Here is a 17191-nt window from a genome sequence, read left to right on the forward strand (position 1 = left end):
TTGCCTGTCCAGACTCCAAAGGTATAGCACAACTTTTAAAACTATCAGCAGTTGCAATCGTACTGACTGATCCGGTTATGGTAGCCTATAATAATATACAAATACATCGGGCTGTGAAAAAATATAGTGGGAATTAAATATCTGAGGTTGGTCTGGTAATTACTATTTTCCCCCGAGGGCAAAATAGTTACATTGCCAGCTAGAAGAAAACTATATGGAGCTATTTGCATGTTTTCCTATTGAAATCATATTTTTTCACATGATCACGAATTGACCAATCGTTTATCTAGAATATTCATGAATATTCATAAGAGGGATATAATGAATACTACTACTACTAATAATAATATACAATTTTTATAGCACTTAATGCATCAGAATGACATCTTTTACAGCTCTACATAGATATCATTACCCTAATCCCAGTCATCAAGTATGGATCCAGGCACAGATGAACTTAGAATGTACCAAAGATTATATTCATGATCATTTATGGCAAGCAGAGAGAGAAAAAAATGCAGAATATTTATTTTAAAAATAACACAATTGGATATTAGACATCATAGATTTTATACCACAGGATCCTATATAACTATACCGTTACCTGATGCAATTAATACAAACATTTAGTCAGAGACAAGAAGGATAAACCAAGTTCTGTTCACCTGTCTGTACCAGGCACGCTGGTAAAGAACTTCAAACTCCATGAGCACCTTAGCCAACTTATTGTAATTCTTGATGATACGCCTCGCCTCGTTCCCATTCAACAACTGAGGGCGTTGTTGGAATGCATCCATGGGCTCTTGGATACGACGGAACATCTGGCGTGCCCAGGTGATCTTGCCCGAGATGGGTGGCAGGTCGCGTCCGATGGGAGGGTCGTTCTTGTTGCGCTGATAGTTCTTGGAGGTGTTCTCGATCTCCCGGCCGAAGCGCTGCAGGATCTGGGCATACTTCTCGTGGATACCGAGGTTTGGCACATCGACTCTGTCAAGAGAGAAATTCATAGGACAGGGTTATGTAGCACAAAGCTTGGCAATCGATCTTATGATGAAATACAACTGATTGTACATTATATTTAATGCGGTCAATCGTAAAAATATGTTCTTTTATCGAGTGCTAAGATTTGTGTTACAGGTCCAAGGACAAGATGATCTTGATGAAAGAAAAAAGTTATCACAGACAACAATTGCAACATTTTAGCTGCAACTATAACCTGACAGGAGAAAAAGGGTAGATTTTTTCCATGCGTCCTGGCAATGATCTATGGAAGAGAGAACTGGGCAGCAAAATCAAGTGGGTGTGATTGAAAAGGATGAGATGAGGAGGGTCAGATACATGTGCAGGGTATCATTATGTGAGAGAAAGAGAAAATAAGACCTTCTCCGGTCCATGGGCCTGGTAAGGATAGGACAGGTGGTGAGAGAGAGAGAGAGAAGGCTGAGATGGTTTGGTCATGTGGCTAGGGGAGAAGAGATCCACTGGCTCCAAAGAATACTAAATTTCTCAGTTGCTGGGAGAAATTCACATGGGAGACCTCACAAGACATGGGGTGAAACCATCAAAGAAGATAGAAAAAAATAACATTACCCACATTGACCCAAATGACAGGACAGTATGGAGGAGTGCCATTAAGGAAAAGAAACGTCCAACCTCACAAAGTGGGACATACGGACTCTGAAATGTGATGATGGCAAGAAGCAATCCCAATACAACAATTTCCAAGATACCATAAACAGTTCTTTTCAAAAGGATAAAAAAATCAACAAAATAAGGCTATTTAAAATGAACATGTGTGGATCTGTGCAAACTAGGAAAGAATAAAAATTGCCAAAGGCTTGTCTCATGTGGTAGTAGAGTATTTGCCCTCATTTTGTAAGGGTGGTTCCTTTCTTCACAATAAGCATGTTATTTTGCTGGTACTGGTAGTCAGCATTTCTGGAGAGATGAGATAACAAATACTTCTAAATTTATTACAGATATTTCTTTATTTTTTTAATTAAACAAAAGGTAAAATATGGTGTAACCAAAAGCTTCCTATTAAACATGTAATACATGTACGAACATAATAGAGTAGTGCAAACAATCAACCATAAAATAGCAGTGGATGAAGAAAATAAATCAAACATGAATTTGATATGAATTCATGAGCACAAACATGATACAGAAGAGGATTTGCAGAAAAATCACATCTCATGACTGAATTCTACAATCTAATGGATATTGGGGACCAATATTGCCCAACATCGATGCCGCCAGTCTTGCTTTCAACACTGCACTAAACCCAGTCCCACATACTGAATTTAATGTGTTTCTTTTAAACCACCACGTTTCACTGCACTCGCAAACCCAAGAAACCAGAGTCAGGATCCATTCAGATATGACATGAAAAACTGACAGTCTCTAAGATGTCACAAAGTTATAAAATGCAATACGAATGCTTATCTTATAAACAAAGAGGTCAGTGGTTCCTAGTATAGCTAAAGCAAGGGTAATATATAGCATGCTTTTGTATTGGAAACTACATAAATCTTGCTTTACAAATGCTAAAGAGTATATTATTATTAAGCATGACAATTAGTGCATGCTATATCCTTATAAAGTGGGGTTTTTTTTAACACAGGCTCAGGTTGTTATATTTAATTATGCAAATTTTATTTATGTATCATTGCATTATTATTGTATTTTGATTATCATATTTATACCTGTTGATGTTACTACTGTAATATAGAATAAAATTGAATTGAAAATTAAACTGAAAATTGGAAATTGAATGAAAGTTTTCCTTTCAACAGTTTTTCATGCCATACCAAACACTCTCTGAGTAGAAGAACCCAATATTTATCCATTCCAAGCAACAATCAAGACATTGGCACACTTCTCCTTACCTTGGGAACCTTCTTTGGTCATCAAATTCCAATATTAGTAAATATCTTATGAAAAAAATGTGCAAAAAGGGAGTTTTATAACACAATTCTAAACATTGCTTGATAAGTGCTTTAAGAGACACCACCCATAATGCTGTTTGTAAAGTTACACATGACTTTATGTGAGACTGGAACATGTTCTTAATATAGGAGCTAAACTAGCTACATAAGCATGGTAGGGATATATTACCACAAGAAAGAGTCACCAGTCATGCATAAAGTCACTTGCAAGTTATGGACACCTCATGGAAAAAAAACCTGCTGATGTATTTAATTTTCTATAAAATTATTTTTCTCTTGTTAATTTAGAGAGCAACTTGATTAGATACATATCATTTATTAGTGTTGAGTAAGTAGAGTTTAGGTAAATACTGTACACGTACCAACAGATGGATAGAATATAAAAGCGTTTGTTAAACCTGCAGGAGGACCATTTCACTAAGCGCTAAGAGAGATCAAATTTGCATTTAAATCCCCAAGTAGCCAACACCTAACACATCACAATGATTAGACAATGATCAGGGCCATTGCAGAAATAGTTGCAATCAAATGCAACTTCATTTCCAACCAATCAAAAGTGCCCATTTATCTGAAGGGGTGCCACTGCGTAATCATTTACATTCTGTGCTTGGGCACATAGCCTGACTTTACGTCAAACTAAACTTTCGGGGAAACACACCCAAGGTCTTTAAAAGCATCCATGAGAATTTTGATACTTCGTCAGAAAAAGAAAACTAGACATCAAAATACTAAAAGTTCACCTCTTTTCACAAATAAAGCAACAAAAGGGAAACGAAACTTATTCATCATTCATGATCATCCCACTCACTAGCGTAGATAAGTAATATCCTGAACATATATATTTGTTTATGCCACCTTAACATTCCTTTAAAAAACTATATATCATACTACCTTTCAAACTTGCGTAGAGTCAAGAGTGCCCTGGGTACATTGTAGATCTTGTCCAACATATTATCCATGAAATTCTTGACCGATACCTGTAGGGGAAAAAAAAAGAACTTTAATCACATGCCTCGTAACACACACCTTCAAAATGGATTTTGAGTTGTGATTGATTACACTGATGACATTAAACAACCAATCGCAAAATCAATCATAAAATTCAGTCACGAAGCCCAAATCAAACGATATTTGCTTGTAAATTTAGGTTTTATTCAAAATGAAATTAAACAGAAACTGGTCTTCCTCTGGAATGGGTAATATGTTTTCATTATTCTTATTGTTCTTAGTAGCCATGGCATCTGTATGTTCTGTTGCTCACTCTAATGTCAAAATTTCACAAATCTGTAGCACTCATAGCAAATTCAAGGGCTGAAGAATGCCAACACAGACAAATACTAGTACATGTGGGACAGTGTATTATTATCATTGCTTGGAAATAGACCCAAAACCAACAAGAAATGTCATGCTAATTTTCCTAATTCCCTTAGCAATTATGCATTTTCCACCAGAATAATTTTGCACATATTTTTCATTCATACATACAAACACTTGGATCATCATTTTATAGGAATCTGTTCAAACATATTTTTAAATCGTCACCACAACTGGCATTTACACTGTATGTCTAATTCAGTACATCATTGTTAGGAAAGGCCAAAATGAAGGGTCTTACCAGGAGGTCATTGACGGATCTCTTGAAATCAGAATAGTCCGAATCAAACTCCGCTTTCCTCTGGTCTAACGGATCATAAGGTTTCTTCTTCATGGACGTGTACACCACGGTGAATCGGTTGGCCAGGGAATCCATACCTGAAATGAAAAATAATAAAACTCACAAAACTGGTCTACATCTGGATGCGGGAGGCACATATTAGTACCACGGCATTAGTATCATGTCATATGCTGCATGAAATTTATGGATATTATTCAAACCTGCCAACCCTGACAGCAAAGAAACACAAACAATTATGAAGAAATTTCCAGAAATAGGAACATTTCCCATTCAAGACTACAATTTTTTTTCACAGAATTAGGAACACACAATGGCAATTTTCTTTTCCCCCAAATAGGTAAAGTCCTATTTAATAGGGATACTTGGCATGGATGGATATTGTAAGGTTCTGTTCTAGTATTTCCATGAAATTTTCGGGGCACTTCAGGGATGCTCTTGGATGAGGTCCGTGAGTAAATCCACGATGCACTCACCTTCAATACGAGAATCAGCTAGATGGGAGTAGCGTTCGATGATATCAAACATATCAATGATCTTGACCAGGCGGCGCTCGAAGGTGTCAAACTTGCCAAAGATGTACATCTCAGAGAACTCAAACTGGCGCTCCTTGGGCATGCTCTCCAGCTTCTGCTTGGTCTTCTGAAAACAGGCCTGGTACTCGTGATTCAAGGTGATACAGTTCTTGAGCTTGGGGATCAGCTCTTCTCGCGGTTGCTCCCAGATGGTTGCCGTGCCTGCGTCGGTGATGTACGACTTGCAAGATGTGATCATCTGATTGGTAACCTGTGGGGATTAGCAGGTGGAGAAAATGTGGTGATGATCAACAGAGAAGTTTTATAACATATAATGGGTGACTGTCCTTTCAAAACAGCTGTTTGCTGGGTCCAATAGTAAAAAGAGTTGCGATGAAAAGCAATAGTGCTGGTCAATATTTGATTTCAATGTTAGTCGATTATCGGCAGAAAAATATCGCCGATAACACGATGTATCGCCAGCTCTGAAACTTCATTATATGTGTTCTTTATGAGCTTCAGTACCATGAGAGCAGGGAAGGGAGAAATGAAAGTAAGGCTTTCATCAGTGCATGTGCATTAAAAGCGGGCATTTGGGAATCAACTTACAAAGTCCTGAGTTGGTTTAAAGCAATACAGAGTGCCTGCTTTTTTGGTCAATAAATAGTGACTAACTTTTCATAATCAAAAATATTTTGGTCATATCTTGTCACCGTGATATATAAACATAATATAGAAACCATTATCAAATACAAATTTTCTCAGTATCACATAATTTTGATAATATTGAAATGTTGCCCAGCACTAAAACGCAACTCCAAAAATCAAATGCAACTTGACTTTCATTAGATGAAATGAGAGTATTTGGACTGCGCTTGACACTTTTTGAGTTGTGTTTAAATGCAACTCTTTCTACACAGGGCCAATATATTGAAATCTTGACAATTTTCACTTAGTTAATTTAGAGTACCAAAGTGTGACATCATCAATTTTCTTTTTTTGGTATTTTACCGTTTTTGATACCGTATTTCGGTTGAGCATGATGAAATACCTCCACAACCCAATTTGGTGGGAATCGGTCCATGGGACCCCAAGGTATGACCTCATGAATACATAATTAGCCCCACTGAAATCAATGTATATATTGATGTGGTTCATAACAACAATACACTGACTTCAGTGATGCTAATTATTTATTCATAAGGTCATACCTTGGGGCCCCCATGGACCAATTCCCATCAAATTTGGGTTGTGGATGTTTTTCATCATGCCTCGCAGAGGTATGGTATAAAAAAAAACACAGAAATTCAACAACAAAAATTGACGCCATCGCTTCGGTACTCTACTATAATGATCACTATTGTATACTACGCTGTTCCCATAAGGCCAGAAGAGATTACAATGGATCAAAATTATTTACAATCGTGATATCTTCAAACTACAAACTGCAAGTGAGTAAGGTTATAAATGCCTTCTGAAAAGACATGCAGTTACTGATGAAGTAATTGTAAGTGGCAAGTCATTCCAGTATTTTGAAGCCGACATGGTTAATGTTTTATCACTGAATATATGTCAGATATATCGATTCAAACATACAATCTTTTCAATATATATTATAATAGATAGATACTGACAGACATGCCAACCTTCTACAACAACAAAAGTATTCTTTGAAGAAAAAAAAGTATTTTTTGGACAAAACAGAGTATTTTTAAAAATTTGTCTCAATGCAATAATCACCAACCTGTTGTAGTGAGATCGGTGAAAAAACATGTGAAATGATCCTACTTGAAAACTTGATAATTCACCCTTTTAAACATGTGCTCGTAGGCAAGAATTTACTTGTTCTTTTCATGCAACAAGTAACCGGCCCGACAGTGATTTTTACTGGTCTGGGACCGTCAGATCGGCGCTAGTGTCACGCGCTGTGTATAATACATACTCCATGATCGGAAATTTAAAAAAAAAAAAGTAACAAATCATACAAAAAAGTATTGGTGTATTCATAGCAAAAAAGAGGAACAAATACATGTACTCTAAAAAGGGAATGTTAGCCATGTCTGGATACAGTGTATAATTTTGAAAGCAAACCTTGACAAAGAGCGATGTCATTCTTTCTGATGTGTTGTAGTATCTGGAGATACTATGAATCATACGAATGGCGTTGATTAAACCAGGAATCGTCTCTACCATACCAACCTGTAAAAAAAATGAATACATCAAATATATTAAATCTTCTGGAAAAAAAAATCTAAGCATCATATCATATCATGGTTGATGTAGATACGAACGATTTTGAATATTCTGTATGATTTGATTATCAAGTAATTTGTTAATCAATAATTGTTCATCATATTGGTAATTTTGTAGTTTGTTCAGCTACATTTGTGAGTACAGTTGGTTTTTAGTCATATATTTCTGATTATTTGTAACGAGTGGAAACCAAATTTCTGTGTAACCACATAAGACCTATTTTTAGATCATATTTTAGAAAACTCTGTGCATTAGCAGCACATACAGGTGGGAAAATTTGTTCGAAGTAATAATGTCTGACATTAGTTTGTTGGAACATACAACTGTGGGTATACTACACAAAACAAATATCACATATTCATTGAAGTTTCAGGCTCCTAAAGTGGTGTCCATGTACTTACTGGGTCGCTGTTATACAAGGGGTCACAAAACTTATCCAAGGTGTAGAGAAACTTGACATTATCCTTGGCTTCATTTGCAGCATCCGTGATACGACGATCAAGCTCCATCCATTTTTGCTGAAGGGAGTAAAAGAAAAAGTGCACACATATATAGTTAGTCCAGTGTCCAAAAGGGAGAGTTGTACCTGCATGACATCACAGATCTTGGTCGCATTGCCAATTGGAGGATCTACATGGCATTAGCAATCCCAATATTCAAATGCTCATCATTTTCTTATTGTTTGACCAATCTTCCTCAAACTTTCATTGGTCTTATGCTTTGATTTTCCTGCTTTCACATACACTAACTTGTTCTCCTTTAAAGGGAGTAAAGTCCACTTGATACAATAATAGGTATTTACATAGCACTGTCTATCTTACATGTAGGTGAACTATTATCATTACCCGTTGTTCTAGCCCGAGCTGGCCATTTCTAGCACTCAGTGCATTCTGCATTCACAGAATTAATCCTGTCGGGTACCAATTCAACCCGCCAGGGTTGAATGCAGCACAATGTGGGTAAGGAAACGTGCCATGGCTGGGATTTGGAACCACGACCCACTAATAAAAAGAAGAGAGTTAGAACCACTAGACCACATGTGCACATAGTCCACCTACCTTGAGAGTTCTTGACTTGGCAGCTTGTAAGACACCCAGGACAGCCTTGACCTCAGGGCCTTTGATCTGCTCTAGGAGATAGTTGAAACGAGACATGCGCTTCTTCCAATGATCCAGCTCAGCCCGCGGACCAATGTTGTCTGCCTCCTTCCTCATTTGTTCGCTTTCTGCTAGCACCTAATTGTGACATTTGAATGTTATAGAAATTTTCTATCAGGTTTTCGCAAATGACATATGAAAGCTATAGAGTACCAAAGTGATGATGTCAGTTGCCATGGTGTCACGGCGGCCTGGTTCTAAAGAAATGATCGCTCTATATTGCGCATGTTTCTCATAGGAGAAAATGGCTGCTATTGGAATTTCATCGCTTGCAACCTATTTTTCAGACGAGCCAAAGTCATTGCAGCAAAAAGCTATTCGATCAACATCATTTTGATCACTAAAATGACATTAAAAATTGATACCAACTTTACTGTCTTAATTCATTTTTGCTTTTCACTTTCATCTTTGGGGAAACCTATGAAAACTGCAGTTGGTAACAGCCAGGGACAAAACACATCACCATTTTTTGCAAACACAAATGTGTATAGACGATCCTCAGCTATGACTCTGTTTATGGTTCGTGGTCATGACATTGTGACGTCACACTTTAGGTACTCTATACAATAAAGTTAATATGGGAGCATCTTGAGCACTATGGTTAATGTTGGCATTATCAAAATGTGCAATATCATTATCATCTTCATTGCGGTACCGTATATGGGCAATTATTTCTCTGTAAAAAGAGCTATACCAACCTGTTCAATTTGTTTGATCCACCCGGCCATGATCTCCTCCACCTTCTCTAGGTCGTGGGTGCTGTTGGCCACAGCGATGTAATCAGAAGCCTTGGTAAGCTTGGAGACATCGTAGGTCTCACACTTCTTGAGATCCATGCGCTCTCCCAATGAGTCCTTGGCTCCGCCCAGGATGGAGACGAAAGCCTCCAGGCTCAGCAAGAAATCCTGACGTGACTGCAAGCCATTACAAAGAGGTGGGAAATGCACATTTGGGGTACATTTCACGAGTCAAAATTAATGAAACATGAACAAATCTACCAAAAATTGGCCAATTGTCATTTTGTAACAATGATTTTGTTGCTTTCATTGCATTGCCAAGTTAATGTGTGCAATGATTAGATCAAGTTAAACAGCAATTATTCAGGAACGGCACCCCATACTTATACCAGGAATGGCATCTTTCTGTTCATTAGATTTTTTCTCTTTAAAACCACACTCCTATTGTAATTGCTATTATTCGGGATAATGAGAAACTAGCTCTATGGCCGTATTCTAAAGCCGGGTTTAACTTAGACCATGGTTAACTGAACTCAAATTTTGTTGACACTGCAAATCTATTGTGGTTACTCTGCTCTTTCCTATTTCTACAATGGTGAAGACAATCATCTTCTTCATCATTCCCAGACATTTAACAATAATTTGAGTGTCGAATTAGCTGATAAATTGAACCTCTACTCAAGCCATATTCAGCTCATCTCATCTGGTTTACAGTCCTTTTCAGGACTTCACTCATTTTCAAGAAAAGAATACTTCTAATTTTCTCCGTTCATTTTATCTCGTCTTTCCATTTCAACCTTTCTGCCTGTATTTCCTTCCCTTCTTCATATTACACATGGTGAACCGCAAACCTTCTCCATGTTACAGACTCCACCATGCAAACCTACAAAGATCACCTGAACCTCTACTGTTCGATGTTTATGTCACAATGGCTATCGATAGTTAAACCACAATTTAAGACCACAGTTTGATTTCAACCCTATGTCGCAATGGAGGCCTATGGGTTAGGTGACCACGGCAGCTCTCATATGACCCACCTGTTGATTGGCAGGGGTACCTAGCTGCCCCCATCCGTTGGTGTTGGTACGGAGGAATGGTATGATGATTTCAGCCAGGTACTTCTCAACAGCATTCAGTAAACCAACACCATTGGTATCCAGAGAAGTGAAAATCAGCTCCTAAATAGGAAATAATACGGTCAGTTATTATCATGTTTTAATCTATTTATTTATCTATCTATCTATGTACATGTACATGTGGAGGTGGAAAATCGTAACAGACAACTTATGTATTTTCTGTAAAACAACAGAATCTTTTATTCATTTTGTTTTAGAATGCCCAAGCGTAAAGCTTTTCTGGAAACCTATTGTGGATTTGATTAATTTAATGTTTAAAGAAAAAATTATATTAAACGAAAAATTATTAATAGTTGGTTTTGATTTCACACATGAACAAGCAACATATATAAATACAGTGCTTGTGTATGCTCAATATGCAATCTATTTGATGTATATGATTAATTATTTTCAAGGTAAACCATACAACAATTATTCTATATGGCATGTGTTTAAATATGAAATTCTTTTAGACGACATCTCGGATGTTAATACATGTTAACTTGGCTATTGAATGAATAAAAACCTCTGACACGAGGGGAAAAAAAAAATCTATGTACATGTACGTATGTATTATCTATTTATTCAATAACTTATTCAATTATTTATTTATTTATTATTGATTATTTATCAATTCATTCATCAATTTATCAAGTTATTGAATCATTCATTTATATTAATCATTCATTTATTTACTCATTCATTCAATCAATTAATTATTCATTTAGTTATTTTTATACAGGGTAGCTATGTCCGTGGTCTCACCAATTTCAAACTACTTTTAACTAACTACTTTATGTAGGACATAAAAGAATTGATGCATACTTTATGAATGGTTTCTTCGTTGACCGGTTTGGTAGTATTGGCCCTGAGGAAGAACACACAGACTCCATTAAGAGGCATGTCAGTACCATCAGTTACATACACCCTAGGTTTATTGTTCTTTGCCTTTGTTCCTTGCGGACCTAGTCTCATTGGCTCACCTGGAAGAAAACATTCAGGAAAATATGCATGGTTTAGAGTGATTCAAATCTAGATGAATACTCAAGTCAGTCGCCCAATACATGATCCGACAATGATGCAATTTTTCTAATAAATCAAGTTTTGCACTAAATTCAAAATTTCCAGGAGGTGAAATCGTTTCATTTGTAGTTCAGCAAATTGCCAGGAAAAATAAAATCTTAATTCTGCTTTGCTGCAGGCCTTGTGACCAGAGGTTTGGAGTTTGAGGATCACTCAAGAATGAACTGTGCACACTGTATTTTCTCAGTAAACTTCTAAAGCAGTCAGGAAAAAAATAGTCTTGTATCTCATTTTCTGGTCACACGGGCCTAACTACAACTGGCAGGCAAAAGATATTCATTCGAGCCAACCCATAGCTCAATTTTTAAATTTGATATTGCTGATTGACAAAAATGAATGAATATGATTGACAATCTAACACTGATTCTAGGGAGGGTACCTACTGAACTTCCTTTTCCAAATTGGAAAGATATATCACTACTTTGGAACTATTTTTTTACTTGCGGAAGAATTAGGGCCATTTTACTCTCTCAAGTGATGAATTTGATCCCGTCAGGTGTAATCTTCATAAATGCTGATTTATTTTTTAAATGAGCAGGTCGAGGTACCCTTTTCCAGTCAGATATGGAATGTCAGACATTTATCCTATCCACTGGTAGTAAACATTCAACCCTCTAATTCCTCCTTATTTTTTATGAATTCTTTTTAAGTGCCACTTTAACACACGAGTCTATGGGAAATGAATTAGGCCTGTGATGCCTTCTATCTATTAACTTAACAACTTCAAATTTTGACAGTATGATGAAGCAAAATAACTCTTTCACATTAACTAATTTTCTCATTCTTACTTTATGAAGACAAAATTACTATTTTGGCTCTTTACAGAGAACCTTCCCAGGTGACTTATTGTTCGTGTGGGGGTGGAAGACCATGACAAAAACTTCATCAAAGATAAATCTAGCATAATACTCTATCAAATATCCATCTCACATTCAAATCAATTATACACCCACTCTCCTAAAAGTGAAAGAACTCGCGTAAATATGTAGTCAAGAGAAAAATAATACAGACAGAAATTTCAATAAATGAGAGCTAATGCCAACACCTGCAAAAATACATTTATTGATTGCCAACGGTTGTCATCAAAGAATGTTTTCCAGATTGTCACAAACATGAGCATTTTTTTATTGAATAAAAATCACTGTCAATAACAGGAGCTGTACATGTCAACACCTGCAGTCACCTACTGATATTAAATGGTATTAATGAATTATTGATTTTATTCATCCATCATTATAATTTCTTGTACTCACCCGCACTATCCTGCATCCAAGCATGTTTTCCATCTAAAAAAAACAAAAACAAACATAATAACATTTTGATAATGATGCCTCTTTTTTTACTGACTTTTTTTGTGCATGTATAAAACTTTTAACTGATCATTTTTTTATAAATATCATCCTAAAATCATAATTGCATGTATTTGGGTATATAAATACATAAAATAACTTTAGAGGAATGTCATTGACAAAGTAGAGGAATTACATGTATATCAAGGTAAAAACACAAAGGATTGAGAAAAATCATAATTCTCAAAATACAAACAATCCAGTACATACATACATGTACATGCACCTGCTATCCAGCATTTGTTTTAATAGATCTTTCTTATCTGTGGTGCCTGACTGACTTTAATACAAAAGTGTGTAAAAACTTGTCATAACATGCAGGCAGAAGACACAGAATTCAATGATTCTCTCCCCCATTTTCTATATTGCTCTGAAAAAATCTACCATATTGGTGTGCCCATTTTTTTCTTCAGTTCTGTATGAAGTTTTTGTCCCGGCCCAACATTGTTGATTAAAAATATGGACTTGCTATTAGGATGAACACAAAAAAATCTTCTGTTGAATCCCTGAACCATTAACAAAAGCTCATACAAATGAAATGTACCCCTCAGTTGAAAAAATTGATAATAAAAAAAAAAAATTCCGGGGCTACTTTTGTTTAGCTCACCGGCCAAAATTTGCTACACTGTATTACATATCAAACTTGAACCGACAAGTATGAACATTTCAGGGGCTCTATTTTAAATTTTCCAAGGCTCTTTCTGGTATTTCAGAAGAAAATTTGCCCCAAACTTCATGTGTTATTTTTCCTCTCGTCTTCCTCTCACATATTAACCACTTAATAATGAGACTTGAAGCAACGGAAGATGAAAAATCCTTCAAGCAACAAACTTCTTCCTGCAATCATTTCAATGCATTTACAATCTATGAGACAGGTGGTGTTGCATACATCAGACGATCCATTTTCCTCTTTTTGGTTTTATATAAAAATAGCACATTAATGTAAAGTGGTAGACAGGATTGCACAATCATTCATGTCTTAAAAGAATGTGCATCACCACATAAAAGCAGCCCTGGTGCAGCTGCCTTGGAAATAAATTACGAATCGTGTTGATTGAAAACCTGGAGACTACATAGTTTGGTTTTAATTGCATTCCACCTACATCCATGCACATGGTATTTTATAATAATAATAATGAATATGTTCAGTGTGTTTATAGTGCATAGCACTTGCTAAGTATGTCCCTAGACGTGCATTATATAAAAAACAGAATGAAGTTCTAACCAATAGAATGCTTCCCACCTGTCTTCAGTATAGCAATCAACAGTATTTTTCAATAAATATATCAATAATGATCATAATACGCCTTATTCACATGTTTTAGCCGTTGATACAAAGTTCTAAACACTGCATACATGTACCTGGCAAGTTCCTCAACAAAAAGTTGATTTGAATAAAAAGACAAAATCAAATAAGCATACTGCTTGCTAAAAAAATTTCATAAAAATTGGATTTAAAAGGGCAATTCCGTAAAATATGTACGTCCAACCCTCTACACAAACAAACAAGTGTATGTCATAATTGCACATCAATTGGTTGTAAATACGTAACCGCTTTGTGTAAAATAAGTGAAACTTTTAATATGATAATTTCCTCATACTACAATTGTTTTGATGAATTTTTCAACATTAGTCAAGTTTTATTTATCTCTTTTTATTCAGATGACATTTTATTGGAGTGGACTTGCCTTTCAATTACCTTCCCCTTTTTAAGCTTCTATCATTCTTATCAACAACTTTTAAAAGAAAGCCCAAAGAATTTATGATTATGGGAACTTGAACACTATGGCAACTATTATCGTCATCATTGCCAAAAGTTTTTTTTTTACTACATTTTGGTCATTGTACATAAAGAACATGTATTTTAGACAATTCATGGGAACAAGATACAACAGGCAGGCATTTGATATTCTTTTATTTTTAATGTTGTTCAGTCATCTCTTCAAACATCTTCTTAGCCTTTGTGAATGGTGTATTCTTATTGGTTTATTTTTTTGGGGGAGGGTAGTCTTGTGCAAGGACATTATTGATCTAGCAAGACACTGGTATTGACGTCCCCTTCCCTCTCTACACCTGCTCAATGTGGTAAAACATGCAATTCATGATAAGAGTGAAGTCGTTTATTCTGGAACTATACTCACTTTCCCCAGAATCGGGCTCTTGATAGAAGAACATGAGATGTGTACTGACACCAGTCTCAGAATCAAAGAATTTGTTCATCTTCTCAATCTATGTAAAAAAAATGAATACAGATAAAAACCAAAATGAGATTTAATTAGTATAAAAAAATGAGGGGAGGAATATAGAACAAATGAAAATACACATGTAGGAAAGGTAATCAATTACACTCGAAACCATCATAAGAAGAAATCTCTTCAGTCTGCAAAATATAGACACTTTATTAATTAAAGGACAAGTCCACCCAACAAAAAGTTTATTTGAATAAAAAGAGAAAAATCCAACAATCATAACACTGAAAATTTTATAAAAATCGGATGTAAAATGAGAAAGTCATGACATTTTAATGTTTCGCTTAATTTCTCACAACAGTTATAACTTATATGCACATCCTGGCCAGTATGCAAATGAGGGGACTGATGACATCACGCACTCGATATTTCTTTTGTATTTTATTATCTGAAATATGAAATATTCAAATTTTCTCACACATGGCATTTGAAATCGAACTTTATTCCTCCCTGAACTTGTGGAATTAACATTGTTTAACATTATGTAGTTCACTCAAGTTTTACATTATTATTGTCAATTCTGTATAAATTGAAATATTGTATAATTCAAACAATAAAAACAAAAGAAATAGTGAGTGATGGGCATCATAGACTCGCATTTGCATATCACCGAGTTGTGCACATAACTGTTTTGAGAAAAATATGCGAAAATTTAAAATGTCATAACTTTCTTACTGTATTTTCCATCCGATTTTGATGAAGTTTTCAGCGTTATGCCTGTTAGATTTTTCTCTATTTATTCAAATCAACATTTTTTTGGGGTGGACTTGACCTTTAAATACAGGGAATATTGTATACTGTAGATCTGCCAGTTTCAGACTTTCAATATGTTGTCAGCATAGTCTCACAGTGAAGGCACTTTACCACACAGTACCAGACACAGATTACTTCCTATGTTTATACTAGTAACCATAGCAACTTACATTATTGCCTTCTAATATGGCATCCTCCACATCGCCCCTCTCCAGATGGAGGGAATCCGCCACGGCTTCCATGATAAATTCATGACGAACGTCGAGTTGAGCCCTCTTTGCTTCACGCTCTTCTTTCAGTTTTTGCTGCAATATTCATTGAAAAAAAAAGAAATGAATACCATGTTATTATAATCATGAACTATCTTAACGAGTTGATTATTTACAATGTACTCAATTTATGAAAATCAACCCTCAAAAGTACCAATTTGAAATAAAAACATGGCGCTGATAGTAAATTCCTTACATTGTTATATTCATTTTCGAAAATAGTTTTTCGATGTTGTCAATTTCTAAACCAATTCACTGTGTGCTTTGAAAACAAAATTTGCATACGGTCTGAATCCTCGACATGAAATGTCAAAAGATATAAATGCACAGAATTGTACAAATATACGAAATACCAATATTCGAGAAAATAGTTAAAGTTGTACATTTAAAAGGTACGTAAACATGTATGTACCAACTGTCAACATCTACATACAGTATGCTTTATAAGTAACACCAAAACAAATGTGTCTTGTTAAAGTGGAAGTTCACATTAACATTAACGAATTATAAAGGAAGTTATAAGAATTTTAAGTATTTTATTTGTGATGTCCTACGAACAGTTGCCCTACATATATGTTTGTAATATAAAATGCATAACTTTCAATTATTTTAATGGTTCATGATGACAACACATTTTCTTCTTACAGAAACGGGTGTGAAATAATTTGTCTGTTGAAATACTAAAGGTACAATAAAAAAGTTAAAACTAAAAAAATGGCATTTCATTTATTTTTTTAAATTAATTATACATGTGATGTGAAACTGCTTGCATGTGAAGTCAACAATAAAGAAATTAAAATTCTAATAACTTTTGAAATCTTTCATGGATATTCACCAATATTTATCCCCTTTTTTATTTTCAAGGCAAAGCATTGTCTGTTTATGAAATAAATGAATACAAATCATTTTTATGATGACCCCTCAAACAAGTACTTCAAAAATATATGACTGGTTATATCATCTATAAAATCTTTGTCTATGACTGGTCGTCAAAGTACTGGCTGGGCAAAAATAGATGCTTTGATGGGTAAAATAATATCACTGAAGATGAATAAAAGTTGGGCAAAATAATACACTGTAGTAATCAACAA

At 35.3% G+C, this 17191-nt stretch overlaps 1 protein-coding gene across 2 annotated transcripts in view; it reads right to left on the reverse strand.

Annotated features, from left to right (window-relative positions):
• Window positions 1-16134, reverse strand: part of LOC129254298 (dynein axonemal heavy chain 5-like) — an 85724-nt gene extending 69590 nt beyond the window's left edge. Inside the window, exons 1-13 of one of the 2 annotated variants that reach the window (XM_064115674.1) lie at window positions 16002-16134; window positions 14971-15058; window positions 12734-12766; window positions 11223-11380; window positions 10320-10460; window positions 9244-9459; window positions 8447-8623; window positions 7790-7906; window positions 7227-7334; window positions 5097-5406; window positions 4564-4700; window positions 3840-3925; window positions 666-987 (exon numbers count right to left, since the gene is read on the reverse strand). In XM_064115674.1, coding sequence (XP_063971744.1) covers window positions 666-987; window positions 3840-3925; window positions 4564-4700; window positions 5097-5406; window positions 7227-7334; window positions 7790-7906; window positions 8447-8623; window positions 9244-9459; window positions 10320-10460; window positions 11223-11380; window positions 12734-12766; window positions 14971-15058; window positions 16002-16073 — 1965 coding nt within the window. In that variant the 5' untranslated portion in view covers window positions 16074-16134. Of the gene's footprint in view, window positions 1-665; window positions 988-2888; window positions 2928-3839; window positions 3926-4563; window positions 4701-5096; window positions 5407-7226; window positions 7335-7789; window positions 7907-8446; window positions 8624-9243; window positions 9460-10319; window positions 10461-11222; window positions 11381-12733; window positions 12767-14970; window positions 15059-16001 lie in introns of those variants that run through there. The other variant, XM_064115675.1, reaches the window with a different exon arrangement.
• Window positions 16135-17191: the final 1057 nt, after the last annotated feature.

Source organism: Lytechinus pictus, chromosome 2 (assembly GCF_037042905.1).
Source record: "Lytechinus pictus isolate F3 Inbred chromosome 2, Lp3.0, whole genome shotgun sequence".
Taxonomy (NCBI): Eukaryota; Metazoa; Echinodermata; class Echinoidea; order Temnopleuroida; family Toxopneustidae; genus Lytechinus; species Lytechinus pictus.